Here is a 17521-nt window from a genome sequence, read left to right on the forward strand (position 1 = left end):
CAAAAAGGGTAGAACTAGTTTGAAATATATACACATATATACACACATATATTTATACATTTATATATTCACACACACATACACTGCATGTATAGTGAAAGAAGTTGCACGTATGCCCGCAAAGAAATAAGGGCAAAGTTACACATTCTACATACAAAGAATCTGAGATTCTTTGTCCATGTGAAAAAGGTTATTCAAACTCCAAAACAAGATTAAAAGTTCACTATAGACCTGGAAGCATTCAAGAGACATATCAGGAACCACTAGGCTTTGCTACATCGAGTAATATTTGAACTGTCTGTAACACTTTCTCACACAATATTTAACGCTGCTTCTCTAAGTGCAATAGTAACTTTAGCAATGACACGTGCAACAGCTTGTATAATCCATTGAGGAAGGATTGTTAAAATGGTAAACACACTAAACTGTCTTTAATTGATTCCAGAGGGTGAAAATATCCTTTCCCTTTAATTCCAGGTTGCTTCAACATGGTTTTCCTTTTGAAAACAGGGGTCTTGAATCAAATTTTACAAGTTTTCAGAAAGATTAAGGCGTGACTCTCAGTCTGCTCACTATTCTTTGTGTCAAGAGGCAGGGTGCTCTATAAGAAAACACAGAGGAAAAGCTTCTTGACAATGATTTCTTGGATGTGACACCAAAAGCACAGGTAAGAAAAGCAAAAATAAAAACTAATCAAACTACACCAAACTAAAAAGCTTCTGCACAAAAAAGGAAATAATCAATAAGATGAAAAAGCAACCTATGGAATGGGAGAAAATATCTGCAAGCCATATATCTGATAAAGCATTAATATCCAAATTCTATAGGGAACTCCTACAACTCAACAGCAAAAAAACAAATAATCCAATTAAAAAACGAGCAAAGGAACTGAACAATTTTCCAAAGAAGTCATACAAATGGCCAATAGGTAATGAAAAGATGCTCAACATCACCAATCGTCAGAGAAATGCAAATCACAACCACAATGAAATGTTACCTCACACCTGTTTGGATGGCTATTATCAAAAAAACAAAAGATAGTAAGTGTTGATGAGGATGCGGAGAAAAGGGAACCCTTGTGCACTACTGGTGGCAATGTAAATTGGTACAGCCACTATGGAAAACAGTATGGAAGTTGCTCAAAAAATTAAAAATGGAACTACTATATGATCCAGCAATCCCACTTCTGGGTATATATCCAAAAAAAATTGAAATCCGGATCCTAAAGAAATACCCACACTTCCATGTTCACTGAAGCATTATTCACAATAGCCAAGGCATGGAAGCAAGCTAAATGTTCATCGACGGACAAATGGATAAAGAAAATGTGGTATATACACACAATGAAATATTATTCAGCCTTAAAAAAAGAAGGAAATCCTACCATCTGTGAAACATGGATGAGCCTGGAAGACATTATGCTAAGTAAAATAGGCCAGACACAGAAGGACAAATACTACATCATACCACTTATATGAAGAATCTAAAATAGTCAAACTCATAGAATAAGGAAGTAGAATGGTGATTAACAGGAGCTGCGTGGCTGGTGGGGGTGCGGGGGAGGGAGTGGTCAGAGTGGTATTAGCCAAAGGGTAGAAAGTTTCAGTTACACAAGACAAGTAAGTCCTAGAGATACTGAACAGCATAGTGCCTACAGTTAACAATACTTTATTGCATACTTAAAAATTTGCCAAGAGGGTAGATATTGTGTTAAGCATTCTCGTCATCATCATAAATAAAAAGTGTGGGAGGAAAGTTTTGCAGGTGATGAATATGGTCATGGCATAGACTGTGGTGATGGCTTCACAGATGTATACTTATCTCCAGCTCATCAAGTTGTATACATTAAATATGCATAGCTTCATGTACGTCAAAAGAAGGCCAGTGGGGGGTGAATAAGAAGCAGAATCCTGCATCATCTACCCTGTCCTCTACTGTATCTGAACAAAGGGCAGTCTGGGCACACAACGAACCCCAAATCCTCTGCTGAACCATTAAGTGAGTGAGTGCAAAAGCCAGTAAGTCAGATAAGGAAAAAGAGGTATTTTCTCACATTGTCCATCAAATGTGACTTTTACACAATCTAGTGTCAGAGGCAGATAGGAAACTATTATTGCCTGCTTTTTTTAGACTTAACATAGTCTTCTTTTAAAATCCAAATGTATATATTCATATCAGTTAAATTCCTAATAGAAATGCTTAAAAGTTGTATTAGATATTAATACTTTCATTTTTAGTAAAGGGTTAAGTGCATATGTCAGAACATTATTTCAAGAAAATTTTAAAAGAGTAAGGAAAAAAGAAAAAACCATGTTAAATGGTTGGACTTGAAGTCAGACACTGTGGATTGGAACTCTAACTGCACTATATTCTGGTTATATGACTTTGAGACTGTTATTTAAATAAGACTTACTTTTTACCTAAATAAAATGAGGAAAGTTATTGTGAGGGAGGATTCAATATAATAAAGAATATAAAGGACTTGCCTCTCTGTCTAGTAGAACATAGGAAGTGCTCAGAAGTGTTGGCTGTCATTATCATAACAAGTCCAAAACAATTCTATAGTACTATATACTCAATACACAAAAATAGATAGAATAGTCAACAATATTGGAATAGCTCAACTTTAGGTTTAGCTATTCCATCCTCCAAAGATGTTAATCCCTTCACATCCTGCCTCAGAAGGACAGCACCACCAAAATACAGTGTCATGCGCTAAATCCTCACTGGACATGACTGAACACCAAGCCACTTGTCTTCCTGGGATAAAGTGGTCTGCGTGTTCATAGTTCTAAGGCACAGCTTATACAAAGCAATGCTTTCACAAGGGCAATTTGGATTTTCAAACAGAAAACCTGATCTAATATTTATGCATAATCATCCTACTTTTATTCGTTTTAAGTGTACTAAGGACCAGAATGTGTACGATTCTACGTGATGAACCAAAACCAGGATCAGCTCTTTCACAAAGGAGCTCCGATCTGTTAAACAAAGCACCCTGTCCAGTAGCTAGACCTGAAAGTTAACAATACATATTTTTAAACTCTGAATTCTCAGAAGCAGGAATTTTAGAAATTGACTGCACTCCAATTGCTATGTTTTCAGTTACGTTTACACTAAAGAATAATCATTGCACCAATATGTTCTCCATTTATAAATATTCATGATAGGAAAGCACTTGCTTATGAAATCTTCACTTTTTAATTAAAGCAGCAGAAAACTTGATATGTATGACATTTGATTTATCATTTTTGTATGCAATTTGTATATTTTGATATCAATATCTGTAACTCTAAAATATTCATGTTGGAAATTGATAACAATTACTATACCAAACTGTTGATTCACTCATTTATCCTTCATTCTTATAAAAAATATTCACAGAACTTATGCATTGCCAGACACTGTGCTGGGTGCTTAAACTAAAGCAAATCTTCCAAAGTTTCTTCTTCATTATTATCAACTATTTAGGATCAAGTTATGAGGAGAAATGACAAGAGATTTAAATCCTGTTATGGTTGCACTTTCATTAAAATTTCTATTAATTTTTGTATTAAGCAACTATAGACTTAATTAATCCTTTCTACTTTCCTATAGACAAAAAATGATCCCCTCCCAAATACTTCTGTGTTGGAAAAAAAAATGCCAAAGCCATAAAAACGAGCACTTCAGCTATAAAAATGCATTATCTAACAGATGTCACCTTCTCTTATTCAGAACAGTAGCTTTCTATAATTTTGTCCTTTGCCTTTCACAGAACAGTAACCTGAAGTAGTTTCAATGGGATTTTACTTTGGGTAAAGTACAAAAACACTCTCTACAAGAAGCTGTTAATCCTTCCTCTGTAGCTGACGGCTCTCTCTGCTCTACTATTTTTGGGAAATCAGTGAAGTACAGTGTCCGGTTCCCCTAGATCCCTTCAAACCCTCAGAGTCACCCTCAGCTTTCTCCTCCAGGCTGTGAGCAGCAATGGGGAGATAGCACTAAGTCTGGGAAACAAGAAGTCTTCTGACCAAATCATATCTGGGTCTCAATGCCTACAGCCTATGTCTTATTTTCAAAAAGATTTTAAAGATTCATGGAGTTACGAGATACATAACAAACATTCAAAACTTACTTGTGAATTGATGGGTAAGGAAGGGAGACATTGATGAATAGCCCATGATAATCTGTGAAGTTTGGGACCAAAAACTCTCAAATTATTATGTATTAGCACAGTGATGAAGGCACTGAGTATTTAGAAATGTTTACTTTCTATCCTGCTCCTCATGGGCAACTAGCAAAGTCATCCAAGTCCCAGACTTTCCCAATCTGAACCTTCTTGCAAGAGGCAGTATAGTTTGATGCAAAGAGCATGGGGGACATGGCTATTTTGTTAATTTTCTATGGCCACTGTAACAAATTACCCCAAATTTGTGGCTTAAACAATACAAATTTATTATTTTATGGTTCTATAGGCCAGAAGTCCAAAATGGGTCTCCCTGGGCTAAAATGAAGGTGTTAGCAGAAATAGGTTCCTTTCTGGGGGCTCTAGAGGGGTATCTATTTCCTTGTCATTCCAGTTTTGATATGCTCCCCATGTTCTTTAGTTTTGGGTTCCTTTATTCATCTCCAAAGCCAGCAGTAGTCGGTCAACCTCCTCTCCTGCCTCCCTCTTCCAGTTTTAATTTGTGATTATATTGGGCCCACCCGAATAGTTGAGGATAATCCCCCATTTTAAGGTTAGCTGATTAGCAACCTTCATTCCATCTGCAATCTGAATCCCCCTCTGCCAAGTAACCTAACATATTCACGGGTTGTGGGATTAAGGTGTGAAAAACTTTGGGGGTGAGGGGCTTTATTCTGCCTACCATGGCTATAATGGACCTGGAATCAAAAACCCAGTTCTGCTCCTGAGTAGCTCTGCAGCCTTAGGCAAATTAGATTGTGTTAGTCTCTTCTTCTGAAAAATAGCTTAATAACACGTATCTCATGAACCGCAGTGAAGATTAAATGAGATAATACATGCAAAACATCTAAGCACAGAGCCTGGTATAAAGCAGGGCCTCAGGATTGTTCATTTCCATCTTCCTTTACCTTCCTAGTGAAGTGGAGCTGGATTTTGGATCCAGGTCCATCTGGCTCCATAGCCATGCTCTTCGCCTTCCACTATACTGCCTTCTACAAGAAGGTCCCATTGTTGGGAAACACTGAGCCATGGGTGACTTTACATACGTAAATGGCCCCACATTACTAAGATCAGTGCTCCAAGATTTTATTCCCATAGAGGTAAGAGATTTATGCTGATCCAGCATAAATTCTGAATTGATTTCTCTTATGCAAACAGATGATATATTTAAAGAGATACCCAGGATTTATCAGCAGAACGTGATTACGGCATTGAGCAATCCTCAATGTGGACCCTATTAGCAGTTCTGAACTCCCCATGACCCGTTAAATGACCACTTTGAATGACACACAAAACAAACAGCCAAGTGTTTGTTTTCCAGAGCTTATATGTTCCTCTAATTACACAACAGGAATATTCTCTCTCTTCAGGACTTTTTTGTCATAAATTAACAAAATAAAACAGTGAAGCAAGCCTGAAATCTGTTCAAATGGTAACAAGACCAATCCAAACTCTGCAGCTTAATGAGGGAAGTGTAGTACCACACAGTAACCCATTAGACCTTTAATCAAGAGCCACAAATGTGTCTGGAAATCTCCCTATCATCTTCTACATAACACAAAAATCCACCTGTTAAATTCAGCATACCCTAGAGCAGAAAATGACTCTGCTTACAGCTGCTCACATCCTTTTCCTATATTTTGTTACGAGAAAAGAGGAAGAAACAAGTAAAAACATCCACTAATGATGGCAACCTAGTTCTTCTCATTCGCTAGGTAGTGGTAACAATGTGAGGGATCTAGAGCACCAGGGCTCTTGTTTGGGAGTAATTAAGTAATTAGAAAGAGGAAACAATTGACTTATGTGATACAGTGATCACGTCAACCAATCAACATTTCAAAACAACTCATTATCTACATAACCTTGATATCTTACAACTGAAAAAATTTATCCAATTTTTACTTTGACTAAAATTTATCTTAGCATTTAAATCTTATTTCCCACCAATTACAGCATTTTGGGGTGTGGAGATATGTGTGTTGGAGGAGGCGGATAAGAGAGAGAAGAAACCCAGGCCACTTCCCCTCCCCACCCTCAACAGCAATCAGGAGAAAAGGGTCTCTGAGAAGTACCAAGGAAACCTAATGGTGCAAGCCAGCTGTCTTCTAAGTGACTTCACACTGTACAAAATGTGTTCACATTTCTCATGCACTCTGCTTCTCACATCTACCTTGTGTGGTAGCTGTGATTTCCATTTTCTAGTTAAGGAAGATGACTCAGATGGGTTAGTCAGACTGGTCAGTGACACAGAGTTTGTGGACCCTTTGAATCCCCTACTGAAGGAGGGGATTCTCTCTGAGATAGTACAGAAAATGTCACTTGGTGAGGCATCCTCTTCGGGGCTCAATCTTGGAGGCCTTTTTCTAGTTGAAGATTTTTTTCATCCAGTGCAAGTTCAGTTGTCTTCTCAGAATCTAGTGGTCTCCACTAGAGCTTCCAAAAGGGTCTCAGCCCTCCTGGCACCCTAATACTAGCCCAGTAAGACTCTGACCTCCAGAACCATAAGAGGATAAGTCTGTGTTGTTTTATGCCACTAAATTTGTGGTAACTTATCATAGCAGCAATAGGAAAGTAATACAGATTTTGGTACCTGGAAGTGGCACCTAAAAATGCGAAGTGACTTTGGAATTTGGCAATGGGTAGAGAATTTTGAGGAGGATGATCGAAAAACTCTAGATTGCCTTGAACAGATGGTGAGTAGAAATATGGATGTTAACTCCCCGAGTGAGGACTCAAAAGGAGATGAGAAGTATGGTAAAGAACATATATATCATCGTAAAGAATACTTACATCACCATAGACTGTAAGTAGAAATATTAACATTAAAGGCACTGCTGGTGAGGGCTCAGATGAAATGAGGGACATGTTATTGGAAAATGGAGAAAAGGGATACTTGTCATATAGTTGCAGAAAGCTTAGCTGCATTGTGTCCTGCAGTTATGTGGAAAGCAAAATTTGTAAACAATAAACTTGGATATTTAGCTGAGGAGATTTCTAAGCAAAGTGTTGAAGGAGCAGCCAAGTTTTTTCTTGCTGCTTATAGTAAAATGTGAAAGATACAGAGGAAGGAAGAACTACGAAGCATAAAGAAATCAGGAACTGATGATTTAGGAAATTCTCAGCCCATTCCGACTGCAAAAGACACTAAAACTAGAAGATTCACCGTCAGAAAAGTGTGTTCTGGAGAGAAAGCCAAGGATGTAGCTGAACAGTTTTTGCTAATGCCTAGGAAGAATCAAAAGGCTGGAGTATTCAGTCATCCATACTCATTCATATATACAGAGTACTAGGTAGTCATTGAAAATATTAGGCATGTAACTCATGTTTCACCTGAGCCATCTCAAAAGAAGCCAGGAATATAAATAGGATTATCCAAGAAATATCTGTGGAGGAGCCTCTTGTCAGATAGAGTGAATCTCTGTGACACACGTAGGAGACCCACAAGGATCTTGGGAATTTTTGTCCCAGAACAGATCATACCCAGATTCCCACATGATGAGATGGGGCTTTTGAGCTGACAAGTTTTAGATAAGATTTTAGACTCTGAGTTGATGCTGTAATGGGTTGAGACTTTTGTAGATGTTGGGATAGGGTGAATATATTTTGGATGTAAAATGGACATAAACCTTTAGAGGTCAGAAGGAGTATGGAAGAATAACATCCCCCCAAAATGTCCATGTCTTAATCCCCAAAACATGTGAATATATTACCTTATATAGCAAAAGGGACTTTGCAGATGTGACTAAATTAAGTACCTTGAGATGGGAAGATTATTCTCAGTTATCTCAGTGGGTTCAATATAATCACAGGGTCCTTGTAAGAAAGAGGCAGGAGTGTCAGAGTATGAAAAAGAGTTTTGAATTCTGGTGGCATCTAGAAGCTAGAAATGGCAAGGAAATGGATTCCTCCTAGATCCACCAAAAGGAAGGCAGCCCTGCCAAGACCTTGATTGAGGCCAGTAAAGTCCATTCCAGACTTCGGATGTCCAGAACTGTAAGATTAAAAAATCTGTATTATTGTCCCCTCCTCCTCATAATTTCTGTAAACACCTTCCCCTCTTCATTACAAAACTTTTAATTCTGTTTTAAGTGTTCCCTCTTAGAAATATATTATTTAGTGTCACTTCTTACTTCATTTATTTAGAAGAATTTAACCATTTTATATTATTTTAAATTGCTATGGTAGGACTAATTTTTGTCATTTTTACAGGGGATGGGAAGATAGGGAAAGAATAATATGATTAGGCACGTGTGTGGTGATGGATTGTAATTAGTATTTGGGTGGTGAACATGATGTATGTAATCTATGCAGAAATAGAAGTATAATGATGTACACCTGAAATTTATACAATGTTACAAACCAATGTTACTGCAATTAAAAAAAAAAAGAATAGAGACATGTTTGTTTTCAAGTCTGCCTTGCTACACACAGACTCTGCCTTTATATGTTGTCTTCTACAATAATTTGGAAAGTATCTATATTAATTCTGTTATAAGCAAACAACGAATTTAAAAAACATATGTATCTAATTATTGGACAAAAAACACGTCTCATATTATTAATGACTTCCTGGAAATGAACTGGGTTTCCTAGCACCACCCAAATCCTATCTTCTAAGTTAGCATCTCACTACTATCACTGACCCAAAATGCTGGTTCTTCCAAAGGAAACAAAGATTAAAAACATTTAAAAAGAATTTCTCCAAGTTTCATTTTAAATGTATCATTCTTTTTGTATTTTTTGTATTTATTTTTCATTATAAAAGAAAAACACATTTCTTAATGACAATCTAAAAATACACAAAAGCATAAAAAAGAAAATAAAAATCATCCCACAAAAATACATTACCCAGATATAAACACTGTCAGAAGTCTGGGTTTGAGTTCCAGAAATGGTGAAGTAGCTTGAATTAACCTAACATTTGCACAGGTAACAAAACATAAAAGAAACAAACAATAAACGATTTAAATGCACTGAAGAACAAGAAAAAGAAGGCAGATACTGGGAGGAGAGGCACCCCTTAAAGAAGAGACCCATGATGAATTAAGTCCATGGTAGACAGCATGAGGGCCCTCCCTGTCAGCATGGTGGAGACAGCTGGAACTCAAGCAAAAAGCTACAATATTACTGATTGAGGGTCAGAGTTGGGGGCTACTGAAGTGGCTGGAAATCAAGGAAAGAAATCTAAAAAAAAATATGCACATAAACACCCCTCAAATTCTTGGCCAACCCTGGAAGAGTGCGTCTGCAGGGGAGATTTCAACAAGCCCTGTGGAAGGAATCAGCTGGAAGATTAAAGAAACAGAGCAGAGATTTCAGCTGCTGCTTACCTTTGAGGAGGCAAGAGTTGAGAGTTTGAATCCTATCAAAGAAGAGAAGCTTGGTAAATATCTTGAGCTTTCTCTAGACTCAAATTATTAAGGATGAAATCAAGCTTCCACAAATTCAAGATAATCAGCCAGAAATGTATCTGCATACTAAAACAAAACGCAACACTCTTCAGGGGAAGACAACAAAATACAGAATCTAGAAAGACAGTGCTTATAACCAATGGACCGGCCACATCGAATGTGGGTGAGAATGGGGAGCAAAGGGAACTCTCATACAGTACTGGTGAAGTGTAAAAAAAGGTACAATTACTTTGGAAAAGTGGCAATTTTCCTAAGTGGTTGTGGGTATAAAAGTCTTTGCCATAGGACCCACCAACCTTTTTCCTAGGTCTTAAGGTTTTAATCCAAGAAAAAGCTAAATACATGTTCACAAAAAGTCTTATAAAAGAATGTTACATCAGCTTTATTCATAATAGTTCCAAACTGGAAACAACTCAATTTCCATTAACAAACAACAGATGACCAAATTGTGGTATACACAAACACACACAAAATAAATGTAGTATATATTCTACATTATGTACATAAATACATATATACCACAATTTATACATATAAAATATAAACTACTCTGCAATGAAACTGAATGAATGAATTACTGATACATGCAACAACATGGCAGAATCTCAAAAGTTTTATGTTGAAAGAAAGAAGCCATACACAAAAGTAAAAACTCTATAATCCCATTTATACAAAGTTCAAGAACAAGGAAAACTAAGTCAGATCAGGGGTGGGGACTGACTAGAAAGAGGTGTGAAAAAACTTTTTAGGGAAATGAAAATACTCCATATCTTCACTGGGGTGACAGCTACACGAGTATATACATTTATGAAAACTAATCAAATTGTACACTTAAAATCTGTATATTTCAGTGCATATAAATTTTACCCTCAAAATATATGAGGTATATCCTTATAGCCTTTTATACTTTTAAGAAAGATAAAAGCAGCCCCTGCATCAAGGACCTTGTTTGACAGTCAAAGCCAGGACACTGTGCTCTTCTGTTGAACATAATAATTGCACAAACATTGACATCAAACATAGTCACTCTGTGACCATCATGGGTAAAGACAAAAACAAGATAAATCCATAATGATATCTAAACATCCATTCAAAATCATGAACACTGTCCAAATCAATAAAATGGCCAAACATCCCCAAACCTTGCTAATTAATATTAATTAAGACTAATGTGCCTGTTGCTTATTTACCAATTACAGATTTAGCCTTCATCCATTCCTCCTGCCTTATAGATGAGATTTATTAAGATGTCCAATCATAGAAGAGCCCCTGCTTTCTCACAGTATCTTACCAACAGGGCAAAAGCTTCCTTCCTTGAACTTTCCCCAAAATCATATAACATAAGCCCAAATCCTATGAATAGGTCCTTTTTACTGAGAAGTAATGGTGTGTGTTCTTTCTCATAACAATCAGCACTAACTCAACTTGTTCAACTACAGGCGTGTTCTTAGTGGCCTTTGGCTGAAGGCCATTGACACCCTGTACATGAACATATTCTGTTTTATAATTCTTTTCATTTAATATATCTTGAATATGGCTTTCCATGTCTTCATACACTCTATATTATATTTTTTATGGATGTATAATTTTCTATTATTGGAATATGCTAGAATTTCTTTAACTAAACCAATATTTTTTGGAAATCTAGTTTTTTTCTAATGTTTCACTATTTTAAGCAGCCCTAATGAGCACTGCTGTGGTTAAATCTTTAAGGGCCGTGATTACTTCACGAGGAGAAATTCTTTTAAATAAAATTACTGGAATTATTGGCTTAAGGGATATGAAACATAATACTAAATTACACTCCTGTCTGAATATAAAATCTTAGAATATATTGTAAGACAGCATTTCAACCTACTTCAAACAGGCTTTCACTCCCAACAACTCTCTGTATAGATCTTACCGACTCTGCATCATGTCAACTCTAATGGGGTCCTTCCTTTGTCTTCAACAAACTAGACTTCTCAGAAGCATTTGACACAGATAACACCCTCTACTTGTTGAAATATGTCCCTATCTAGATTCCAGGACACTATATTCACTTGGTTTTCTTCCCCCATCATTGGCTTCTCCTTCTCAGTCTCCTTTGTTGGTTCCTCTTCCTCTGCCAGACTCTTCAGTAAGGAAAGTGGCCCAGTCCTTCCGCTTCTCCATCAAACTCTCTCACCAGGTGATCTAATCTACACCGGTGACTTTACATGCCTTTTCCATATTTATGACTTTCACAATTACATATCTTGCCTGAACTTCTCCCCTGAGCACCACGTTCAATCTGTTAGTGAGTCCTGTTGACTCTACCACCAAGAATATATCCCGATTCTAACCATTTCCCATCAACCTTGCAGTGACAACCCTAGGCCAAGCCACTGTAATCTCTCCTGAGGAGTACTGCACTGGATTCTGTGGTTGACAGTCTCACCAGATCATATCCAATAAGGAAAAACACAATTTCACAAAAGGAAATCAAAGTGCTGTAGTCAAAAGACGTGGAATGGGATGACAGCTGCCCAAAGGCAACAGGTGACCTCTGAGCTGGCTTTTACCTATTTTTTTTTTAAATTTTACCAATTTTGTAGGTAAAATTTAAATGTTTACCTTGGAACATCCAGCATTCCTATAATGTGCTATATTACAAACTTTTCAGACATAATTTTTCAAAGGATGGAAATGCAATGAGAATTAAAATGTAATATATGTATGTGTAAAATCCTTTTAAAATAAATTAGTGATGATGGAAAACAGTGGTGAATATTTTTTATCACATTGGAGAGTAGAAGGGTTTTCTAAGGAAGATGTATATACGGAAACTCTTAAATACTAAGAATAGTAAAATAATTGCAGCAGGTATGAAAGAGTGCGACAATTCCTATTATATAAGAGCTATTAATGATCAAGAAATTAGCCCTGGTGGTCTAGTGGTTAAGTACAGCACTCTCCCCACCAGGGCCTGGGTTCATTTCCCAGTCAGGGAACCACACCACCGGCTGTGGACTGTCATACTGTGGCAGCTGCGTGTTGCTGTGATGCTGAAAGCTATGCCACCGGCATTTCAAATACCAGCAGGGTCTCCCATGGTGGACAGGTTTCAGCAGAGTTTTCAGACTAAGACAGACTAGGAAGAAGGACCTGGCCACCCACTTCTGAAAAAATTGGTCATGAAAACCCTATGAATAGCAGCAGAGCATGGTCTGATACAGTGCCGGGAAGGTGAGAGGATGGCGCGAAAACAGATGGAGCAGGGTTCCGCTCTGTCGTACACAGGGTTGCTAGGAGTCGCAATCCACTCCACCGCACTAACAACAAAATGATCAAAAAACAAATAGTTAATCATCATTTATTATTAATGACCCAGAAACAAAGAGACGATTATCTCCTTTAAAGATGCCCAAACTCCCTCAAAAGTAAATAAACAGAAATTGAGATAAAAATGAAGTTTTATTTTCTTTACGTATCAGATTGGTGAAATTAAAATAATTTATACCAGAACTGAAAGGATGTGGGGAAATTGGTACTTACATAGATCATTAGTAGCAACATAAATTGGGACTTAGAGTACTTTGGCAACATCTATTCAAGTGTAAAGAGCATACATACATTTTAACAACTCCACGATCCTGCATAAATATTTCCACAAAAGCCCAAAGACATCCATGTATGTGTGTGCATTTGTGAGTGTGTGGCATATCTCTATACAATCACTACAAATAATGATTTCAATAACATGACATAGAAAGATGTCTAAAATATATTGTAAAGTGGAAAAAGAAGCTTGCAACACAGAATGCATTTTCCTACATTTTTACTAACATACATTCAAACATATTAGTGTAAGCATAAACAAATCTGTACAAATATATAAGGAACTCAACTATAGTTTCCCCTCTTGGTGGTATCATAGAAAGCATTTTCCTAGAACATCTGAGTGAAATGTCCAAACATAAGAAATAGTAACAATAAAGAACACGACCTTCTTGGTACTGGGACAAATGAAGCTTTTATACACTAAAATAAAGTCCAATAAAACTTCTTTAGAATTCAATGCCCTGTAGATTTGCAACATTAAATAGAGTCTTCCTGTTTGGAAGGAATTGGTAATTGATGGCATGAATATCTCAGCAAAAAATTTTTAGTGGTACAGAGAAAAAGATAAGCCTGGTCTCAGAATGCTGGGAGAGAAAGCTTACCTTGCCCTTTTGCCTTCCCAACTGTCCCCCCAAGTTCCACATTCTCACCCCCATTTACCATCAATGATCCAGAATGCCTTAGTCAGCTTGCTTTCTCGCTCCTGCTCTGCATGTAAAACGGGAGTAGAACAAATAACCTTCTTATCTACCACCTTTCTTTAAAGGCATACCTAGCAGAACTCTTAACTGGCTTTGGCTGACACTGCTGATAGACAAGAAGGTGGAACCTACACAGAATCAAATAACACTGAAGTTAACGTCTCCTAAATCCTCATCTTGGGCTCTAAAGCAAGAGCATAGCCATTGGAAAAGGCAACCTGGGAGAGGGCATGGCACATTCCAGGAAGATCACTGAAAACTAACATGGGAAAAAAAGCAAAAGCTCCCTTCTAGAATATTCATCCACGGGCATTCTAGAAATGTCTATAGGTATTTGAATGCAGTACAATGGTGCCATTTTCCCAAAACTATTAAGACATAACCTATATCACAAACACGTCTATACATATATAAACATATATATGTGTGTGTATATATACTTACACACACGTGTGTGCACATGTGAGTGTATGTGAGATCTCATCACAGAATAGCAATTACAACTCAATAAAACTTACCTGCTTGTTTTTCAAAAGCTCTGAAGAGCCTGGTAATATGAAAAAATGACCCCACAAGAAAGGGAAAATAGAGTGATTTCAAAGTAAATGTTTTTATTTTGAACTTTTCTGTTTCTACTGCCACAGTTCAAATCAGACAAAGAAGTGACACACTTCTGGGTTTTGTTGTTACTGATTTTTTTGTTTTGTTCTAATAAAAATAATAGAGCAAATGCATAAAACACACTGTAAACTCATTTAGTATTCACAAAGATCCCATGAGATACTATTATTTTGTTTTTCCAGATAAGGTACAGTGAGGTAAACTGAGGCACAGAGAGGCACCCAGAGTTATTGTTCATACTATACATTGGCATTTTCCTGAAAAATCTCACTTTTAACTGAACGAAATGTAAGAAAATTCCCCTCTCGAAATGCTCTATGAATTCTAGGCCATAAAGCATCAACGCACTGTAGCAAGGCACCAAAATGTGTCTGCTTGGAAGCCACGCGCGATGCATAATATGTAAGGCAAACCTAGGGCTTATTACAACCTACTCTGGAGCAGCAAACCAAATTCGGTCCCAATGCTTGAATATGTGTGCGTGTGTATGGGAAAGAGGCAGAAGCCTTTGTCATTACACACGATCCCAAAAGACGCCGGTGCCCCGCAGCAAGTTTTGACTATGCGCCCGAACCTACGGAGGGACTCCCTCGGCCATCTGGGTCGCGCGCGGTCTGCGGGGCCAGGGCGCATGCGTGGCCCGGGCCGCTGCGCCTCGCGGGGAGGCCGCCGGGGCGCTTACCTGGTCCGCTGGGCGCGCAGACACAGGACCAGGAGCAGCAGGGCCGCGGCGAGGGCCAGGCCCGGGAGGCTGAGGAGCTGCAGCAGGCACGGCTCCGGCGAGAAGCGGCCCATGCCCGCGGACACGTCTTCTGCCGTCCGCTTCGCGCGCGGCCGCGATGGGCAGCCCGGGGTCTCTCTCTCGGCGGCTTCTCTCGGCGGCGCGCCCTCCGTCAGGGCCCCAGTGGCCGGCTGCCCGCGGCGCTGCCCGGAATGTCACCGCGGGCCCCGGAGGCCGAGTCTCAAAGTTCCTGGACACCCCTCCCCCGGCCCAGCCCCCACCCCCGCGCACCGCCCCGCGCCGCGACCGCCTCCGGCCGGGCTGCTTCTGGAAAGCGGCGCCCTGGCTGCTCCGGGCAGGAAGAAGGGCCAGAGGAGGGGGGGAAGGGGGTAGGCTTTCCCGAGAACGAGGCGCTGAAGGCCTGCAGGAGGGGGGTTTCTGTTCTGAGTTGGGAGTGAGTCGCTTGGGTTCCTCATCTCTTAGCCCGCGCCCCTCGGGAGGAGGGACCCCGCTTGCCCCTGAGCAGGGTTGGGGTGTGCCCGCTGCGCTCTGGCCCGGTGCTCCCTTAGGCACCACCCAGAGAGCCGGCGGGCGGCGGCTACCTGTGGAGTGCAGTGCCCCCAGCCTGTTCCGCGCCCGCCTCTCTCACCCTGCGCGTGCACTTTGCTCACGCGCTTTTGTTGAGAGCCTGCTGTATGCACAGGGTCGTCCCAGAGGCCCGGAATACAGAGACCAGGGTCGTGACACTTCAGAAGTCTTGATGAGACTCGCAGTCCAGGAAGAGGGAAGACAGATGGAGCAAGCTATTGCAGAACAACGCTAGAAGTGGTACAAGTCCCACAGGTTGTCCTTAGAAAGAATAAGAGAGAAACTTTTAAAATACCTTTTCCTGAGGAATGACGGTTCACCAGGGACTCACACGTTTATTTACTCTCCACATCAAACTTATCGTTTTTAGCAGTATTTTAGAGAACACATAATGAGACTCAGGTTAAGTAACTTACCTGGTTGTCAGTTGATAAATAACTAATAACCGTTCTAACCAAGGCTATTCCAAGACCACTGTATTCTTTCCTTTATGCAAGAGTTGATTTCCACTGTCCTCTGGACTATTACAACAGCTTCAGAACTCTCTGACCCTTAACCTTTCCAGCCCATCCTCCACTTTGCCACCTCCCAACACAAATCTATCCTGCGTTTACCCTGTTCAAAGCTCTTAATGGTTGCCTTTGTGATAAAGTTATAGATCTTCCACCTGCCATAAGAAGCTCTCCTCAATTTGTGTACATCATACAACTCCCATGGCTAGTACAGTTCTGTATACACTACGGCTTGAGCCAGTGCGTCCTTCACAGTCAGTCCTTTCACACCTTTGTTTAATGATATTCCCTCTGCATGAAAATTTTACTCTCTCCTCTAAACACTGAAATTCTACCTACCTCTCAAGGCCCAGGTCAAATCCTACTTCCTTCTAGAAATTATCCCTAACTCGTTTTTTGTGATCTCTCATTCCTCCACACTTTCAGTACTCTCTCTATTTTTCACCCCATCACATTTTTCCACTGTATCTGAGTTATTTTTCTCTGAGTCTGTCTTTCCTGCTATAGAAGGTGGGAACCATATCTTAGACAACCTTGTCTGCGCCCACTCTCTACTCCTCATCCCCCTGACCCCCAACCTGCAGTTGAGATAATATAGCTGAAAGTACTTTCCGTGTGCCTGGCTCAGTCAGTGCTCCATAACTGAATTACTACTGCATTGCTGTCCGTGGCCTTAAAACTGGGAATGGCTGAGCTAGCATTAGAACCCTAATGTTTATGAGTATCTTCATCTTTGACTTTTATTCTAGGATCTTTCTACTGCCTCTCCTTCCTCCTGTTATAGATTCAATTTTCCAGAAGATCCAAAAGGGTACGCTGAGCCCACAGCTCCTCTGTCTCCTTCAAGGGAAAGCAAATTGGTTTCCATCACTGCCTGGCCAGCAAAGCCAGTTTACAGGATGGTTTCCGTGGCCTGCATTTCTGTAATCACTGCAGAAAGTCCCTCTCACTAATTTTCACAAGAAGCCTCAACTTTTATACTTTTATTTTTTATTTGATCTCCTGGATGACTCTTCTGTTTGAAAATATAGGTAAAAATATTAAACATTAATCAATTTATTGAACATTTACTATGTACCTGGCACCATGCTAAACAGTTTATTTCATGATATGAATAACGGCAAACATCTGCAGTTAATCACACTTAAGAAAGTGGAAGGAGGAAGACTGCTATTACCTACTAGATTTGGTTGGCAGCTGTGTCATATTCTAATGCT

General features: G+C 39.4%; 1 protein-coding gene across 1 annotated transcript in view; it reads right to left on the reverse strand.

Moving 5' to 3' along the window:
• LOC131396514 (cytochrome P450 7B1) overlaps positions 1–15421 on the reverse strand; it is a 171517-nt gene extending 156096 nt beyond the window's left edge. The window contains exon 1 of the mRNA XM_058528784.1: positions 15166–15421. Coding sequence (XP_058384767.1) covers positions 15166–15278 — 113 coding nt within the window. The 5' untranslated portion in view covers positions 15279–15421. The remainder of the gene's footprint in view (positions 1–15165) is intronic.
• Positions 15422–17521: the final 2100 nt, after the last annotated feature.

The sequence above is a fragment of the Diceros bicornis genome, chromosome 33 (genome assembly GCF_020826845.1).
Source record: "Diceros bicornis minor isolate mBicDic1 chromosome 33, mDicBic1.mat.cur, whole genome shotgun sequence".
Classification (NCBI taxonomy): Eukaryota; Metazoa; Chordata; class Mammalia; order Perissodactyla; family Rhinocerotidae; genus Diceros; species Diceros bicornis.